This window comes from Eptesicus fuscus, chromosome 13 (genome assembly GCF_027574615.1).
Source record: "Eptesicus fuscus isolate TK198812 chromosome 13, DD_ASM_mEF_20220401, whole genome shotgun sequence".
NCBI lineage: Eukaryota > Metazoa > Chordata > Mammalia > Chiroptera > Vespertilionidae > Eptesicus > Eptesicus fuscus.
Window position 1 is genome coordinate 36736426 of NC_072485.1, and position 20160 is coordinate 36756585.

Genomic DNA, 20160 nt, shown 5'->3' on the forward strand with positions numbered 1-20160 from the left:
ATGCACCTTAAGGATTAAAAGGCCAATTGTGTGTTATTGTGATTACTCTGGTTCATTTGCCTTGAGTTGGCTGTAGCAAGCTTGAAAGGGCTGTTTCAGACTGCTGGTCTTACCTGAGCCAGCTTTTATTCCTTCTATCTGCTGCCTGCATCTAGGAAGTGATTGGGCCTGTCCACCCAGGCCTGGGCCCATGGAGTAATTGTCACCAGTAGTAACTCGTGGGGCTGGGCCTTGGTTGCCAGGAGAGACAGGGGGTTCATGTCCTCTTCCTGACACCTTACAGGATTGAAATATCCTATAATCCATCAGAAACTTGAGTTCATTAGTTCTGTGCTCCATAAATACCCAGAGCTCCTATCGTGGGGCCAGGCCCTTGGCACAAAGATGAAGAAGTCCTGTCTCTGCACTTCAGGAACTCAAATGAGGAAGAAGGACCCAAAGTTAAGTGCTAATGGGCGGTCATAAGCAAGGTTGTAGAGTCAGATGTTGGTCATTGTGGGAGTAAGCAGGCGATCATCAGGAAGGTGACACTTGTGTAGGTCAGTGTTTCTGGAAAGGAAAGGGCTTTCCATTTAGAGAGATCATGATGACAAAGGCAGGAAAGGAAGCGAAGGGCACCAAGTGCCCCTTGGTGATATCGGTGGTCTTCTGGCAAGATAAAGTGCAATAATATTTGCTCTTCATAGGAAAGAGATGTTAACCTAAATTGTCTGCATAATTTGTCCAGCAGTTCCCTTCATTTCACCTGTGTAGACACAATTCCAGTGACCAACAGGAACTTCATGTAATAGAAGAGAAGGGCAAAGGGGCAGCCCCAGGAAGTCACTCTCTTCTCAAGGGTCCAGGATCTTGGCCAAAGCCTTCAAACAGCTATTGAACATCTGGGTAGCAGCCGAACTGAATGTCCTTGAGAAATGTGGGGAGAGGGTGCTTCTCCCCAACAGCACACATACAAAAATAGGTTATTAGATAAGGTTCTCTTAGTCTCTCACGTGAAACGCAATCCCGGTATACCCTCTGTTTACTATTCAAAGCCAGCCTTCCCAGCACTAGAACTCACCCCAGCACAAGAGTGAGTGTGTTTAGCTGTGAACTGTCTACATGGGGGAGCCCAAAGCCCCTCAGCTTGGGTGGGAGAAAGAGCTTCTTGTCATGGGAAACAGGGCTGTTCCAGACCCCAGGGGAACAAGGCCTCCTCCAGCTGCTCTGAGAAATGAATGGCAGGAGCTAGAAAAGAACAATCAGAAAATCCCCACATTTTTTATTAAGGAGAATATACCTCTTACATTTATGAAGCATTTGATGGGCTGATAGGTGCCTTTACTCTGTAGAAAAGCCATATAATAGCATGGTCATCTGAGATCATTCACTCATTCAACAAAAGTTAACTGAATGTCTACTCCACAGCTGGTCCTGTCCTGGCTCCTGGGGCTTCAGAAATAGTCCCTGCCCTTGTGAAATTCACAGCCTGGAGGGAGAGAGGAGCGGTACCCAGTAGCAATGCAGGGGGGTTGTTGCTGTGATGAGGAGGCATCCACTCATTTAGCTGCTACTATCAAATGCATGGATGCCCCACTGGGAACTTGCTATGGTCCCGCTCCTCTGAGCCTTCCAGTCTAGCCGGGAGGACAACCCATGTGTCATCACGATTGGGAAAACAACCATCTGGGGAGACCAGATTATTGAGGGAGCTTGGCCTTGGGTTCTCATCTGTGAAATGAGGAAACATGTCACCTCAGAGCCCTCTCTGCTTGGTGGGCTCTCCACCCTTTGGGGGAGTCAAGAGGGTCTCTGCTTTGCATGATGGCACAGATGAAACAACCATGCAGGTGGAGATGGGGCCATCCTCACTGGCCTCTCTATCATTCTGGGTCTTGGCCAGATGGGGACGGTTTTAGTGGAGGGAGAAACAGGGCAGGCTGTGCAAGGCAGCACAAGAGTGAGCCGTGTTTAGCTGTGGACTGTTTTCAGTGCAGTCAAGCACACATTTGCTGGGCTCCTGCTGTCTGCAAGTCACCGTGCTCCTTTCTGACGGGCTATAAAAACCAATGAACATGGCCTAGTCTTTCTCCCTCAGGAAACTCACAGTCATTTGGAAGAAATGTTATCCAAACCACTACATCTAATGGAGGCGGAATGAAGCAAGTGCCTTCATTTCTGCCATGATGTGGGGTGCACATCCCAAATAAATAACTCAGGGTGGAGGGAAGAAGTGTTAGGGTCTCACTGAATGATTGTTCTTGGCTGATCTGACTCGGGGGCCTAGAGAAGGAATTCGAAGAGTTTAATGTTGAGTGACAGGACTGGAAGAGACAGAGAACACCGACTTCAGCTCCCTCCTTCTACTCCCCTGCATGTTACAGACAGGGAAGCGGGAGCCCAGAGAGGGAATGTGACATCATACATGTCCAAGTCACACAGAAAGTCATTAACACGGCCGGACTGAGACCCACGCCATCCCACGTGGCCCTGTGAACCTAGAGCATTCCCACTTCCTAATGATTGATTTACCCTCCTCCTAAAAATGTAGTGAGTATTTACTTGAATTGAAATAGGCTATGACAGTATCACAAAGCCAAACAGAATGAGAATGATAACTTGTATGTCATTTCGCAATTTGCAAAGCAATTGTGCATCCAACAACATCACGAGGAGGCATGCGGTATTATTACCCCCTTCCTATTCCCTAGTGATGAGGAACCCGGGCTTAGGGAGCAGCATTATTTTGCCCAGGTCTCACACAGCCTGCAGGGGGCAGACACTGCTGCAGTCTGAGGCCTGGCCACATTAGAGCTTTTTCATGTGCCCAGACTTCAGAAACCCAACTGTGATCCTTTGAGCTATCTGAGAGCTCCCAGTTTCTCTTCTTTCCCAATTTGCTAGGCTTAAAGCAATTCTTTCCAAATTAAACTTGAATTTCAGGCTTCATTAAGAATGCAGTTGCTGTGTTTTTAAACTCTGAGAAAAAAAAATAAAGTTACACAATGTGGCTGAGTTGGGTTTAGCTGTATTGGTTTGTTTTTGTTTATGATTGTCGTCTAGATTTAAAAACAAGAAACAGATCCTAATGGGACTCAGTGGCTCCCAGCCTTCTGATTCACTGTCAGGGCCACCCAGTCAGTCTTGAATGCCCCTAGGTTTTACCCCGGGCACAGGTGGGGAGAGAGAGCAGCAGGGCAGGCAGGCACCGAGGTCCTGGCTCACCACAGTGAACCCCTCGGTGTGCCCCACTTGATGAAGAAGGGGTGCCCCATTCCTATTGCACACCTTTATCAAGACCTTGGTGGAGGGCTGCCACATGAATCTTCTCATCTGTTACACATGGCCCTTCCGATAGGGATGCTCCTCCCATGCCCATTACAGAGACGGTGAAACTGTGCCCAAACATGCTGTCTATAAAATAAGGGTACTAATGCCTGCCTTGCAGGGTTGCTGTGAGGATTAAGGTGATGTATTTAAAGGGCCTGAGAGTAAGATAACAGTGATTAAAAGTGGAGGATCTGTACCCAGGTTGGATTCCTGTCTCTCTCACTGGCTGCATGATCTTGACTGAGTTACTCAACTTCATCACCTGCAAGTGTTGCTTCTCTTTCTCCTGATCCTTGCCACCCATAATCACAGAAGCATGATGTTTATTACTAAATAAATATCTATACCAATAAAAGGATAATATGCTAATTAGACCAGACATCTTCCGGACATCCTTCCAGACAAAGCCATGGTGGCAGGAGCCGAGGCAGAGGCGGTTAGGGGCAATCAGGCCAGCAGGGGATGGCAGTTAGGGGCGATCAGGCTGGCAGGGGAGCAGTTAGGGGGTGATCAGACCAGCAAGGGAGCAGTTAGGGGCATCAGGCCAGCAGGCAGAGGCAGTTAGGAGCAATCAGGCAGGCAGGCAGGCAAGCGGTTAGGAGCCAGCGGTCCTGGATTGCGAGAGGGATGTCCTGACCTGCAGGATTGGGCCTAAACCAGCAGTCTGACATTCCCCAAGGGGTACCAGATTGGAGAGGGTACAGGCCAGGCTGAGGGACCCACCCCCATGCATGAATTTTGTGCACCAGGCCTCTAGTTCATATATAAATAATCATTCTTAAACACTGAAATTATGCTATCTTTAAAATTTTACAATCTACTTTTTTCACTTATGCTTATACTGTTTTTCTCCATATAATTTATTTTAATCTTTTTTATCTCTGGATTAAAATTTATATTTCAAACTGTTATATACTCATTGCTAGAGGGGGGAAAAATCAAATGTATGAAAAGGAAAATAATAGCCATCCTTTAGAGGGCATCACTAGGTGCCAAGCACTCTGCTGGACACCGTGCATATAATCACCAGCCCTCAACCCCCTCTGCCAAGGCAGACATTTACAGGTAGGGAAACTGAGGCTCGGTGAGCTGAAGTGTTTTGCTCATAGTCATGCAGTGAGAGAGCTAGTGTGCGAATGGAGCTGGTATTTAAAAAGAAGCCAGAATAAAAGATCCACTGGAATTTAGCCAGACCCCTTATGATAAAGAATCTTTCATAACCTTCAAGGTGTGGCAATCTCTTTAGGCAGTGTTGGTCCCATGAAAAATAATCCCAGATTGCAATACAGATCATTGATAGATGCATCCTGGGAGGAGAAATTTCAGGGAGACAGAACAAAGCTCTCTGTCCTCCCCGCTGCCCATCTCCCATTGCTGGAATGGAGAGTTCACATAAAACCATAGAATTTGTTCACCCTTCACACTATCTCTAAACCATGTTTCTTGTGATAAGAGACGAGAGAAATTGACCTTTAAAAATCCTGTGTTCTAAGGGACAGATAAAGATTTTGCAAGCTTTTTCAAAGAAGGCACAGAATTTATTATAGAAAATGACAAAAACTTCTCCCAGATGTGCACAGAAGAGGCTCATTCCACCCTGCACCCCCAGGGCCTCCCGTGCTGCTCATAGCCTAAAGTAAAGCAGCTCTGAGGCCAGACTGCAGACAGGAGCGGGCGGGGTTGGCTGATGCGCTGCAGAGTGGGGGAGGAGCTCAGCCTGCGGAGATACCCATGGACTTGTTATACACTGTCCGCAAGACTATCGATTTAGGGAACCATGCAGACAACTATGGTGCAGAGTGTACAGCCCACAAATTTCCCCGACCTGCGCCCAGCTCTATTCTCCTTTTGGCTTATTCTTGTCCATCCTTCTAGTTAGTCTCTGTTGAAGCATTCTCTCATCCCTGATATAGTCCAGCCCCTGCCTGAGTTGGGTTCCCACCTTTGGACTTCCACAGCCCTCCCCACCCCACCCCCACCCCCGCCCTTCTTCTTTCCTGGCACTCTATTGTCTCCATCTGACCCACCAAACTGAATCCTTTGGAGGCATGACTGTCTTATTCTTGCCTGTCCAGTGCCAACACAGAGCCTGCCAGCCACATGACAGGCCTGCCCCTGGGCCTCCTTTCTAAGGAGAGGGACAAGTGCTTCCAGGGGAGGGTGGCTTCGTTACATCGCATGGCACTCCATGGGCCCTGCCAGACTGACCGGTTTGGGATCCTCACATAATCATGTATTTTTTTCACTCAGCAAGTACAAAGCTCTGTGTGCAAAGAACTGTGCTGTGCATTTGAGATACAGAAATAAACAGGTCAGTTCCTATCCTCCATGGAGGGGGTCAAGACAGAGAAGTACATGTAGACTGTGAACGAGCACCTAACAGCTAGATTTGGAGAAAGATAAGGGACCAAATTCCCAACTCTGCCACTTTCCTAGCAGTGTGGCGATGGGTGAATCACTTAACCTGAGCTCCAGTGTCCTCGTTTGTAAAGGTGAGAAGGCTAGCTGCCCACCTTCCATAGAATTCCCATGCGCACCTCTCACTGTGAAAGCCACAGCCAGAGCCACAGCCCCCAGAGGAGATGGGCCTGCGGCACATAAAGGCCAGAAGGTGGCTGTCAGGCAGGCAAGCCCCAGAGGCTGTCCTGTTGACCTCCATGTTACAGATGAGGACACGACATCAGAGAGGGAGGTGAGTCACCCAAGATTCCATGGGCTGTGATTAAGATCCCAAAATGAATAGAAAGCCACATCCAGTCAGCACTGCAAGTGGTGGCAGAGGACTTCACGGAGCCCTGGGCCCCTGCGCCTGTCTGCAGAGGGGCTCCGGGAGCAGCCACAGGCATGCGAAGGGCACCCAAATCTCTCATATCAAATTACTCACTTGCTCTTTACCACCGAGGTTCCTTGCAGCAACCCTGAGAGGTGGGCAGAACTTATTATCCCAGTTTTCCATGAGTACATTACATCTCAGACATATGAAGGGACATGCCCAAGGTCTCAGAGCTAAAGAGGGGCAGGCCCATGGGAGGACTGGGTCTTCAAGCTTCTAGCCTGGTTTTCTCTCTTCCACATATTCCTGCCCCTAGTTCTCAAGGTCATTTGACACCACCAGCAGGGTAGACACTAAGGAGAGATGCAAGAGGAAATGGCATGGTCTTCATCCTCAAGCTGATAGCACGTAGATGGAAATATTAGCGAAGACCAAGGCACCATGCAACATTTCAGCAAGGGGGGGGGGGTCTTCAAGTTCAAGGGTCACAAGTATATGAACTACTTTGAAATATTCATTTAGTGCCCAGAGACCTGTAGATCTCTCTCTCTCTCTCTCTCTCTCTCTCTCTCTCTCTCTCTCTCTCTCTCTCCTCCCACCTTTCCTTTTAATATCCTGCCTTTTTTCTGGCCACTTCCTCCCCACTTCCCTTTGCCGTCCACTCCCACCAGAGCCTGCGGGTGGATGTGGCACTGCCCCCTTCCCAGCCTCAGGGGCCTGAACAGCCTCTGGCACTTTCTTCTGTTCCTCTTCACGGTCACCAGCAAGGACAGGGAGGGGCCTTCAGAACTCTGAGGAAAGAGCAAGTTGCTGGGGGCAAAAATTGTTCTTTTCCAAAAGTCAGGGTTTAGAGTTTAGGAGAATTTTTATTGAAAACTTGAAGGAAATAGAGGAATGTCCTCTCTCTTTTCCTGTTGGTGTTTCGTTTTGTTTTTTTGTTTTATGTTTTTCTGCTGTGATAATGAGGGTCTCACGTGGGAATAGCAAGAACATGAAACATGGACGTTTTATAAGTCAACCAACTTGTGTGTAATTTACAATTAAGTGAAATGCGAAGTGCTTGGGAAATGTAAATGTTCCCAGACTGGCCCAAACTGGAGAATCTCAAAAACTATGTATTTATGTATTTCTAGTTTACCCCAAAACTTATTTCTTTATCCTCAAAGCATACTTTTTCCTCTCAACATGACTCTTCTAAAATTGTCATCTGTGCCTAAGAAAATGAAACTGTGGAAGATCCTCTATGACTGTAGAACAGCCGTATGCCCTGGTTCAGGCTGCTGTATGCTACATCTGAAAATATCAAAAGAGGTTTGCCTAAAAGCTGGTCTTGTAAACTGAGCCTTTGGTAAGAATTTTATGGGCCCTCCTCATTGTAATATATGTACATATCTCATTTAAATAGGATTGTCTCAATTAGCAGAGGTTTAGCCCACATTTACTGCCTAGTAAATATTTGCTGAATGAAGGATCAAGGAGTGTCAATATAGGAAGGTATAGGCAGACAGAACTCTTGCCCTGGCATTAATCACTAAGCTGCGAAGCATACCGTGTGCTGTCTCCATGTCAGAGAACCCCAGTTTTCAAGTCCCCTGAGTTCTCTACTGTCCTAACTTACAGGTGTGTTGCTTTGGCCATGTTTATCTAATTCAGTTCTCCAAGGCCAGACCATGCCCAGAAAGGGCTGCCTGGAATGTATGCATGGGGAAGGGGCCACCCCAGGGCCGAAGGGCAGGCCTGGTGTCAGGAGGCCTGTTCACGAGAAGCACCTGGCCAGGGGCTAATAGTAACGTTATTATCAAGCACTTATGTGCTGGCCATCATGCTGAGTGCTTGACATCCACCATCTCACCTAATCCAGCATCTCCGCCAGCTCGGTCTGATCATTCACTTTACAGAGGGGCAAACGGAAGCTCCAGGCCTTTCCAGGGACTTTCATTTCCGGTGGGGTGGCCAACTAGACCATCACAAAAGCCCTCAGACCACAAGAAACAACAATTTGTTTTTAAAACTCACTGCTGAAATTTTTTTTGAAAAAAGGGATGTGGGGGAGCCCATATGCCAGAAGCAAGGAGGCAGGTGAAAGCCAGATCAGTAGACACTGGGATCCTGGAATGAATCCGACAGCCCCGTCTCCAGGAGCTCATTGTCTGGGAGGGAGACAGAGAAAAGCAGTCACAGTGCCGGGGAGGCCAGGGCTGTGATGGAGGTCGCCCAGTGGCTGGAAGTGCACAGAGCAGTGGTATTTCAGCAAGACTCAGAAATCCATGCTTTCCACTTAAGAAATAGTTCTTAAACGTCTCTTCAAGATTCAGAAACCTTTCCTACCCCTCAAAGACCTGAGTTCAGATTTCTGAGTCAGCTTCTTCACTGACTGACTGTGAGACCTCGACCCAGTTACTTTAGCACCGTGAGCCCTGGTTCCTTCCCTCCAAAATGAAGGTGATGAGGGAGACTCCGGGACACTTCCTTGAAAATATTCCTTGTAAAGCATTTAGCACAGTGCCTGTCGCTCAGTACGGGGCAGCTGTGGTTATCTTCATCATCACCATCATCAAACATATTAAAAGTATTAATGACAATAATAATAATTCCTGGCTAACCTTCTTCCAGGTGCCACAGAGCAGTGTGTTTGTAAGGAGGTAGAAGACTGGTTTCCAGGGACTGCTTCGGTGGTAAACAAGAGCAGGCGAGAGCTAATAAAATTTCAAATTAGCCATGACTTTTCACGGCCCTTCAACTGTGCTAGCCGATTTAATGGTCAGCGTCCCCGCTCGCGGGGATTGAATAATGGGGCATTTCTGCCGAGTTATGGATGCGGCAACTGAATCTGTCATGCTAATGTCAATAGCAGAATGCAAATCACCCTCAGCACGGTCTGTGATTACGTGTTTAAGCAATGTCTGACAGGGCAGCGTGAGAGAGTGTGGCTGCGCCCGCCGACTGCAGGAAAAGACAGGTGCTTTGCTAGGAAGTTAGTTGGTGTATCTGGGACCTGGGACAGGAGCCACAGGTTAGGACGCAGGACAGGGCTGGGTGACGGGAGGCCTGTCTACATCGCAGGATGAATCTGTCAGGTGAGCAGACAAAAGGCAAATGGCCCTTCATTTCAGTGAGGCTGTTCCAGGTTCAGGGTCAGGAAGGCGAACTACCCCTTATTCAGTACTTACTGTGTGCCAGGTACTCCGCTAGATCGGGGGGCGGGGGAGGGAGGGCAGTGTATTTCTTTATGTAACAAATACTTACATGACACTCACTCCTATAATCCCCTCATAAGATATGTGAGAAACTGAACCCCGAGGGTATTCTGATGAGCAGCCTCTATATAGCAAACCCACAGAGACAGAAGTGAGGGAGGCATGTCTATGACGAGACTGGGGCTCAGAGTAAGTACAGAAACTCAATCTAGAACTTGAACTTCCATCTCGGAGCCTCATTCATCCCCCCACCATGTAACACTGTATATTAACTAGAATGGAGATAATGGTGTTCTGGCTTTCATGGACTCTCATTTGGTTTCATTTCCTGATTCATTGGTTAATTTATTCAGTTTTCATTCGTTTCTTTATTAAACAGTCATGTTTTAAACACCTGCACTAAGTGCTGAGGACCCAGCAGAGATAACCAGAACAGGGCCAGGCCCCATGGGATGGGGAAGTTTGCCCAAAGCCACAGCTAATAAGCAGGAGAGGCAGAGTGTGACCCACACCCACGGGTCCTTAGGCTGTTCTCTGCCAACAACACACAGACTATAACCCTGGGCTTCTTTGCCCCTCACTTTGGGCAGCTTCCTCTAATCCCTGAATTTGTTGTCCATGTTAAGTTAGTCTGTGGCGTGCCTGCAAAAATCCTTTGGGATAATGCGAGCAAAAAAACCTGTGGCCTGGTGGAATTTCTTTCTTTGAACTTTGGGAAGCTGGAAGTTATAATATAATTTCCAGGCCTGAAGAAATCCATCCATGTGGTAAAGAGAATTCCCTGCTAATGGCCACTGGGTCAGAGATTAGAAACCTTCCAGTAAACTCAGAAAGCCCCTCCCATAGAAGGCAGAGCCAGGTCTGCACACACCTACCTCCAAGCCAGGAGAGAGGCTGAGGGTTACAGCGCCTTCCAGGCACTGCCTCTTCCTTGCCCCCAAAAGCCAGTCAGTCACCAGGTCTTAATATTTTTACCTCTGAAATGTCTCTCAAAGCCATTCACTTCTCTCAGTCCCCGCTGTTAATACTCTAGTCTCAGCAAGGGTTGTTTTTCCCTGTGCCACCTCAGCTACCACCCCCCATGTACCCCCCACCTCCCACCCCCGGCTTAAGACCTTTCAGTAGCTCCCATTGTCTCTGGGATAAAATGCAAACTCTGTAACCTGTCCCCACCCCCACCCCCAGGCCCAGCAGTGTGCTTCTGCCAACCACTGCAGTCCCACCGTTTTGTTTTTTTAATCCACTGTCTCCACCTTTGGAGCCCAACTTTTGAATTTAACAGCTTCACTGTTCATTGTGTTCTCTTACCTCTTATCTTTTTTGGGGGGGAAAATAGCACATGTCCACTGTCCACTTACTTGTCTGTCTTTCCTGTGAGACTAGTGGGTCGGGACCAGATCTGAAGCACCTGGATCTCTTCGGTACCCAGCAAAATTGTTGGTTTATACCAGGCATTCAATAAAGCTTTTCAGTGAGTGGGAAATATAGAAGTGAATGATGGTATTGTGGACAAACATGGCTGATGGAACATAGTGACATAAACCTCATGCTCTATCACCCCTGCAGATGGCCTGGTCGACTGCATGGACCCTGACTGCTGCCTCCAGCCCTTCTGTCATGTCAACCCACTGTGCCTGGGCTCCCCTGACCCACTGGACATCATCCACCCCCCATGGAGCCCCCAGCTTCCGCCCCCTGTGTCCCAGCAGAACCTGCACTCCTTCTATGACCGCATCAAGTTCCTCGTGGGCAGGGACAGCACACACATCATCCCCGGGGAGAACCCCTTCGATGGAGGGTGAGTCCACTGGGCCCTGGCTCCAGCCATGGCTCTCTGAGGGAGAGCTGATCACCTCCAGGGCAACATTTGGGGAGGTGAGGGTGGGAGGAGGCCAGGAGGGTGGGCTTCAAAGGCTCTTGATGGAATGTCAGGGGAGGGAGGTGGAGTAGCAGACTCAGATGCCCGCATTTAGAAGATACGCTATCCAAGGCATTTGGCATTTTTGATGAACAAAGTTTTGTTGTTCCTGCTGGGTGATGGATGGGAAGAATGAGAAATCAGTGGTCCAGGGGGAATCTAGGATCAATACCCACTTTGCAGGCAGCCATTCCTGAGTCTGCAGTCCCAGATGAGCTGAAAGGCTCTAACACTGCTCACCCTCAGAACTGGTGTCCAGAGGCTTGTCAGGCTGCAGTGGGTCCACCTGCTGGGGTCCCAGGCCATGTGCCTGGGCATTCTTTCACAAGTTTTAATTGTGTCATCCATTGGGCAGTTTTTTCCCCAGATATCCTCTCTGCAGGCCCTGTGCTAGAATCAGAGAGATGAATAGAATATAGCCCTGTTTGTTGATCATTCCAAGTCTACTTACTAGGGGCATAAAAAAGAGACCGTTTCAGTGTGAGAAGCCAGAAATATGCCCCAGGCAACTCTGGGACCATAAAGGAGGTGCTCCTGGGTAGGGGGAAGGCCATTACTTAAAAACTGCGTCTTAAAGATGGGAACTAGCTTGGCAAAGCAGGGAGAGGGTGACCAGGAAGAGGGAACAGATTGTGCAATGACCCAGGAGCATGAAAGGGCACAAGAGCCAGCAAAAGATTGCTCTCTATTCTTCACCCACAGATCAGGGTCTGTGAACTAGGAAAAGGTATCCAAAAAGGAGGGATTTGTAGTAATTTCTTTTGAATGTCTTCCAATGTAGTAATGCCTCACAGATGCAGAGGTTTCTCTAAAGTCAGCTCAGTTCAACTGAGCACTCACAGACTGTGTACCTTCTATGTTCAGGACTTCTGTGCTGAGAGTTCCTGCCCTGAGGGGATAATGTGGTGGTGATGAGGGGTGGGAATGGTGAAGGACATCCTCAAGTTTTGTTTAAAAGGGGAAATCAGGAGGGCTTAGCCATGGGTTGGGTCTGAGGGATGCTAGAGCCAGGAGTCTCTTACTCAGATTCTCAGGTAGATGACAGTACCCTCACCAGGAACCTGAGAGCTGAGCAGGTTTGGGAGCGAGGTGATGACCTCCACCTGAGCACCATAAGGGCAAGGAAGGGACACACCTCCGTAGGGCACACAAGAGGACATGTCCATAGTTCATAAGCAATTCTGCAGCTCATGCAGTAGTTAGGGCTGCAGATCTTGATTTGAGAGCCATCAACAAACAAGCAGGAGTTGACCACGAGCACACAAAAGTTTGCTCAAGGAGAATGAGTGAGGGGAGAAGAGCTGGAATCTAAGAAGAAATCAGGGGAGCCGCCCTGGTAAGTGGTATTATCATCCCCAGAGTGTAACTGGGACTCCAAGAAAAAGGCCTTGCTAGTGGGCCATGATGGAGCCAGATTTGCACCAGGGCCTAGCAGACTCCAGGGCCCAGGATTTCCCGGGCCCCACCCTTTCTCACAGGAACAATGATAAGACCAGGAAGAGAGAAGTGGGGAAGTGCTCTGAGCCCCAACAGAGGAACATGATGCAAGTGTGTAAAAGCTTTCAAAGGAACTTTTTTAGAGATGAAGGCACTTCCTAGTCCAAACCCTTCAACCTACCCTGATGGGTTCAGTGACCTTCCCAAATTCACAAGCTAGTCAAGCAGCAGAGTCAGGAGCAGAACTAGAGCGAGGAAACACCTCTTCCTTTATCTCGGCCAGAAACGCTGCCTTTGTCTCTGAGTCGGAAGCTTCCCGCTCTCTTACCCAGTTGTGTGATTTTGAATGTATGCTGTGGGCCTTCCCATGGCATGAGTCCTTTTAGTCAACTGGAGATGTGGATATTATTTCAGCCAAGGGGAGTATTACTTACTCAGCCTTTCTTTACTGGACCCGTTATGGAATCTGTTTAGGGCTGGTTGGCTTCCAGTGGCTATTCTGCTTACGGGATGCCCTCACCATGCCTACCTGGCCAGTGCCAGCAGGGACCATGCACCCCTGTATGTCCTCTGGTCACTGGCCATGTCTGCTGCTTGTGTGCTGAGAATCACTGTGGGATCTGCACAGGGACCTCAGTAGTGTGGCTCCAGCAGGTCTCACATGCCTTAAAGAGCCTGTCCGGTGGGGAATGTGGGAAACCTGCACTGAGAGAAACCGACCTCTCAGCAGGAGGGCAGCATAGGCCTCAGAGTCCGGCCAACTTGTGCCACAGAGCCTGGCTCTGCCTCTCCTGGGTGCACGGCTCTAGGCAAAGGGCTTCATATACCGAATATGTGCGTTTCTGTCTTCCCTCTCAACTGAGTCCTCCAGGAAAGGACTGCATCATATTATTCATTTTGGCACTTAGTTGCTCAGGACAAATATGCATAGATATTGCCTTGAACAATGAAGAAATGGAAGGAAGGAAAGAGAGAGGGAGGGATAAGGGGAGGGATGTTAGGAAGGAGGATGGATGGATACATTATCTAGTTTACTTAATTTTATACTGTGGTTCCAGAGTCCGGAGAGGTTAAATCATCTACTGAAAATCACATTACAGATTTGTAGCAGAAGCAGGAGTAGAAGGCAGCTCCCATATCATTGTTTCTATATCTATTACCTTCAGTTAAATTACAGATGCTTTCAAAGAAGAGACCATTCAACTCCTCAAACGCATAATACTGGACTCTAGTATTTGCTCTGCAAATGAATGGATAATGGAAGCTTCCAGATGTTACTGTAAAAATTCCTTTTACCTAACATTTTCCTGAGTCATTATATCCCTGCTCCTCACTGATCTAGATTCAAAGGAAACAGCTGCCCATCACTACTGAGTATCCCCAAGTAGATTTTCTTGAAAAACAAGCCCAGGAGACAGCAGATGCTTTTCTCCGTGGACGACCTCCTAGGTATCAATTTGGGCCAGAAATACTGTGCTTATCTGCATAGTTGGGATACAGTGAAATCAGTTACCAAGTTTGGATTATTGCTTTCTTTCCTCGCAGGTGAAGGAATGTGGAGTAACAGAAAGTGCCCAGAGTTTGAGTCTTGGCTTTACCTCCCACTAGCTCTGTGTGGCATCAGGGAAATGAATTAACCTTTGTGCACCTGCCTCCAGTGATAAATTGGCAAGAACAGCAACTATTCTTAAGCACCATTGAAAGCATTAACCTAAATAAAGCACCTAGCACAGGGCTAGGTACACAGGTGATCAGTAAATGGTGGCTTTTATGGCAGCAGCCTGGCCTAGTGAAAATAGCACAGGCTTTGAAATGAGACAGAGCTGGATTTAAAGTCAGTTGCATCCACTTTCTGGCTATGTGACCTTGGGAAAATTCCTTAACTTCTCTGAGCTCTACTTTCCTCATCAGTAAGAGTGGGGTAGTAATGTCTATTTTGCAGGGTCGCCATGAGAATTAAATGGAAAAAAAATGTACATAACATCTCAATCTAGTACTGGCCACCCACAGAATGCTAGCTAGTTATATGATAATGGTGGTGATGAGGAGGAAGGTGATGGTGTGATGTTGCAGAGAGCTTCCACCTCCACTTCCTTAATTGGAAGTGAAACTTGAAAGTAACCTGTACTCCAGGAAAGTCCAGCAGCCTCCCTGAGAGAAACCAGTTCCGACTGTCCAGTCCTTGTTTGGGGAAGGGGAAGGGCAGCAGCATGCCAGCCCGCTGTCAGGCGATCCTCATTAGGGAGGAATCCAGTGGCACTTTCCCAGGGAGTGGGATTTCTGAGGGACACACCGACTTGACTTGGTGCCTGTGTATAACACTAACAAGGCCTGTGACTGACAGAAAACCCCATATCCTTCTGCACCTCATATGCTGTGCCGCAATTTGTATAGTCTGAATGGGAGTCCGTTTAACAGGCTCCAAGAAGCAGTCTGTTACCCAGAAACCCAGCAGCATGTCTGAGCCCAACAAGGCAAGGCAGGCCCAGAAGTACAGCTCATTCACTCTGCTGGTGTCAGAGGTACAGGAGCAGGGGTGGCCCTCAGGGAAAGATGTGAGCAGCTCCCCAGGATGTAAGGGCCCCAGCCGTGCAGAATGGGCTCTGGGCTGGGCTGCACCCCGTAGAGGAAAGCATAGAACTTGACTCAGAACTGAAGCAAAAGGGCTGCCAGATGGACTCAGAGTGAGGAAGGCATCCCTCAGAAACGCTATCTGGTTCATCTGTGTCCCCAGGACTATGCCTGGCCCAAAGCAGGTGTTCAGTACAAGTTTAATGAATACAGTAGGTCTATCTGACATTCTGTGTGGCTGTTCTCAACTCCACATAAGGTGATGGAGATGTGAAAGACTGCAGGTGATCTATAGTAGGTCTAAAGTAGGAGAGGACATCGTAGGCACAGGAACCACCATCACCAGATTAGGTGGTTGGATTACCATCTTTCCTTCCTGGCCTGGATGCCTGGATGCCCCCCCCCCCCCCCCGCCCGCCTGCCCGCGCCACCTGTCCCTCACCTGGAGGCCTGGGGAGAGTGCAATGCAGAGTACCCTCTCTTGAAACTTGAGTGGGACGGGAAGGATCTCCAACTAGATTGTCCCTAAATGGAGGACAGATAACAGGACCGAGACTATGGAGCGTGGGATCAGACAGCTGGAAGAGGGCAGCATAGGACATTTCCCCCTCAAAGAACACGCAAGGCAGCTCTTTCCCGTTACACAGTTTGGTGGTATCTCTTCTCTTAGAAAGGACTGACTGGGTAAAGGGGCTGAACAGGGGACAGCCATGTCACTTTAGTGAACAGTTGTGGCTTACCAATGACGGCCAGGTTAGCCAATTATGGGATGAGGTTCTGACAGAAGAGCCACCCCCAAGTTATTGAACATCAGGATATGTTTGAGGACACTATTGTGAGAGCAGTGATGTGATGTCAAGTCTTTCTGGGTTCCCTTATACCTCATAGGTTATCAGCTCACTCAGACTAGTAGTTGGGTGAGAACTGTTATGCAAGTCAGCTGACATGACACACTAAACCCAAAGAGAAAAGACTCAACAAGTCAGGGGGACTTTAGAAAAAGGAGGAATGGGTGACCAGAGCATTCATCCCAGAAGAGGCTGAGGATCATATACTGTACAGAGGGTCAGATCCCATGAGCAAGCTCAGAGAGGGACAAGGTGCCCACAGAACACAGGCTCTGTTTGGGAAATACTGGTCAGCACCTACTCTGCTCTGGGCCTGCAAGAAGAAGGTAAGCATCTGTACCCCATTACATGACAGGCTCTTTGTGTGTGCCGAGCCTTGTTAGGCATTGAACCCCTAGTGCCTAGACGGGGGTTGGTACAGACTAAAGCCACAGTGAATAGTAGAATGAGTCAGTGAGTCAGCCAGTCAGCCACCGCTGAGTGTCTGAGGAGAAGTGAAGACAGTGTTCTGAGAGTTCAAGGCGGGCCGTCACTCCCACTGCAGATCGATGTCCCTGAGCTCCACACACCACAGGCGCTGCATCTGGTGCCTCTTTGTGTCTTCAGCACCAAGCACAAGGCCTGGCTCGGAATAGGCAACAGTAAATGTTTGCTTTTGTAAATGAATGAACAAACAAGCAAATGAACTAATGAATGAAGACTTCTGGTAGGACATGGCCTTTGGCCTGAGACAGAGATTTCAATGAGGAGGGTTGGCCACTAAAATATTATTCATCCTACCCCAGTTGGTTGGAGAGTCATCCAAGCACCAGAAGGTTGCAGGTTCAATTTCCGGTCCAAACACATACCCTAGATTATGGGTTCAAGGTTCAATCCCCGTTCAGGGTGCATACGGGAGGGAACCAATCAATGTTTCTTTCTCACATTGATGTTTCTCTCTCTCTCCCTTCCTCTCTTTGTGGAATCAATAGAAACGTATCCTCGGGTGAGGAATTTATCCAACTACAGGTCACAATATCCCATGAGTGCATCATAAAATCAATTTATTGTGTTGAAATTCTGTTTTTAATAAAGTAAATTTAAATGGAATTGGAAACAATGAGATGGAAAATATTAGTGTAAAACTGTAAAAAGAATATGTATTTCATGCACGCGCGCGCGCGCGCGCGTGTGTGTGTGTGTGTGTGTGTGTGTGTGTATGTCTATGTGTGTCTATGTGTATGTACATATTACTGCATAGGCTGTATATGGGTTTCAGTTGAATAGTATTTAAAAATTCATTCTAGACTGAGGAACCAGCATAGCTTTCCAGGATACTCAGAGAATGGAGAGAATTTTAATGTGTTTAGAACATAATTATGGTGATATTATTTTACCAATCAGAAGTCAACAGATATGCTCTAACACTTGAAACCAAGATGGTCTTAGGAATCTGGAGTATATGATCCCCGGTGTGCAGGGGGAAACATGTAGGCAAAGGAAAAGCATAAGAAACAGTGAGGCCAAAAAGGTAGCTTGGAGCAGGAACTGAGAAGAGCTATGCCCCCTCACTGTTCACTCACCAGACCAGAGCATTTCATCTCCTCTAGGACTTCACACTGGCTGTAAGCTGAAGTGAAGTCACCTGGATGTCTCGTAAGTCTTCAGTTTCTTTCAGACCCTTTGTGAAGGCACAGAATTTTCAGGAATTTTTAAAACAAGAGTTTACAAGAGGAACAAAATAATGGAAAGGAGGGAGAAAAGATTATGAATGCAATATAATTTTTATTAGCCCCCTGCAGATCTGAAGCCACATACGTGTCGATGGCAGAGCAGTTACAGAAAAGCATTTGCTTGCCACTCCACCCCTCTCCCCTGCCCCCGGCCTTAGGCAGCCCTCAGATAGCCCTCAGAGAGGCTGAGCGGGAGAGAGCATCTAATGGAGTTCAAATAAACACCAGCTTCCTGACAGCTGGCCTCTGAGCGAATTTATTATTGAATTATACTCCTGCGTTTTCAGTACAAGCTGAGCTGACAGGCTACCCCACCAGTTTAAAAGGGGGTGGGGGGAGGCTAAGAGAAAGACAATGATAAATTACCCTGATGGAAGATGGAAGAAGGTATGGATCCTGCTTCCTCCAAAATGCCAACCATCATATATTATTCATGTTGGTTTTTTAGAAATCCCTCCCCACATTGAAATGAATGTTTATGATGATAAAGCAACAAGGTGAATTTAATTCAGGATGCAGGCAGCAACTTCTCACATCATCCCGATGAGCAGCTAACAACTCCTCCTCTGCCACTTGATCATCCTTTTATTGATTTCAAAGACAAATTATAATCTCTGTTTGCTCTGTAGCTTGAGCTTGTTCGTAGCTGTCCATCACAGGAAGCGTTGGCAGAGGATGCTGTGCTGAAGCTGGAACCACTCGGGGTTTAGAGGAGAGAGCCTGCATTCAAATCCAATCCCGGGGCAAGTTAGAGCAAGTGGCCTTAGGTGGGAGAGCTTGCACAATTTCTTCATCTGTAACGTGGATTTACTAATTCCCACCCTGCAGGTGGTTGGGAAGATTAGATGAGATAAATTACCCCAAATCCCAGTGGCTGGCACATAGCACACAATCAGTAATAACAGCCAGCATTTCCCAAGGATGGCCCATGTGTAAGGCATTGTTCCAAATGCTTTGTAAGTTTCATAAGGACTAACACCTCTACATCTCCCCCCAAACCAGATGACATAGGGACTTCACCACCCTTCTTTTGCAGATATGAAACTGAGGCACAGTGAAGTGGGATAACCTGACCAAGGACATAGGGCTTGTAAGTGGCAGAGCCAGCATACAGAGCCACACCAATTGGCCCTGGATCCCATATGCTGGGCCTCAGTTCTTCTCTTCTAGTCACTTTATATTCCCATCTCGTCGGTTCCGAAATCTCGACAGCATAGTGATGCTACAACACTACAACCCCAGGTGGCCCTGACTTTCTCTCTCATACTGCACACACACACACACACACACACACACACACAAAAACAAAAAAACAAAAACAAAACACAAAAGCTAATGTGCAGTAGGTCTTAGTGCTTCCTTCAGAGCAATGCCTCAAAGGCAGGTAGCCTCGGCTTGAATCTTAGCTCCACCCTTTGCTAGCTGTGTGACCTAGGACAAGTGTCTTAACCACTCTGTGCCTCACTTTCCTCATCTGTCATATGAGGATAATAATCCATACCTCATGGGAATGTCTAAGGATTGAACAATATGTAAAACAGGGCAATAAGCATTTAATAATTGTTAGTAGCTGTTACCGCTAAGAGCAAGAGTCAGTGTTAGCATTAGCAATGGCATCAATATTTGTATAGGTTTTAGTGTCACTAGGATGAAAGTGAGAATCTTAGCCTGAAACATTAGCATAGTTATATAACTGACGCAAACGTCCCACACCACGTTGGGCAGAGGTGAATGGACCTTTGAGGTCATCAGCCCTTTGTGGTAGAAGAAGCTTTAACCCAGAGTAAGCTCCTGGCTCAGCAAGGTGGTAACAGAGCCCGAGTCCTGGAGATCCCGGAGTCCTCAGTGAGGGCTCTCTCAAGCAGTGATTGCAGTGTTCATAGGTCAGGGACTTCCTGCATGTCCACCCAACAGTGATAAATGTCTAGCAATAAGAAGTTAAAATGTTGGAGAGCCACACATCGCATTACTAACATTGTCGTCTCTGGAGAATATTGGGTGAGGACTTACCAAACGCCTCTGCAGTGAGTCCAAAGGGCCCTCCAGTCCGAGCCTGGAGGCATTAAGAGTTTGACTAAGTGAATTCCACAGTAAGGGGCTGTGACGTGGGGAGATGCTACCTCTGGGCAGTGTTCTGGCAGAGGGGAGAAGTCTGCCTCCCCTGCTCTGCCTCCACTGTGGGTCCATGAGACTCCACCCTGTGAGTCTAGCCTGCAGGCCCCAGTGTTATAAACAGTCAAGGGCTCTGCTCCTGTGTGCACCTTTTCGGCCAGTAGAAAGCAAGTCAGAGGGTGCCTGGGGGAGAGGACTCAGCCCAGAGCATCAGCATGCAGAAGAGGTTGCCCACAGGCGTGGGTGATCAGAGCTGTTTAGGAGTGTGCTGTGTCAGGCGGTG

The 20160-nt window shown here is 48.0% G+C and overlaps 1 protein-coding gene across 4 annotated transcripts in view; it reads left to right on the top strand.

Moving 5' to 3' along the window:
• Window positions 1-20160, top strand: part of TENM4 (teneurin transmembrane protein 4) — a 377541-nt gene that overhangs the window by 280135 nt on the left and 77246 nt on the right. For all 4 annotated transcript variants that reach the window (XM_054725404.1, XM_054725405.1, XM_054725406.1 and 1 more), the window contains one exon: window positions 10846-11077. In XM_054725404.1, the coding sequence (XP_054581379.1) occupies window positions 10846-11077 (232 nt within the window). The remainder of the gene's footprint in view (window positions 1-10845; window positions 11078-20160) is intronic.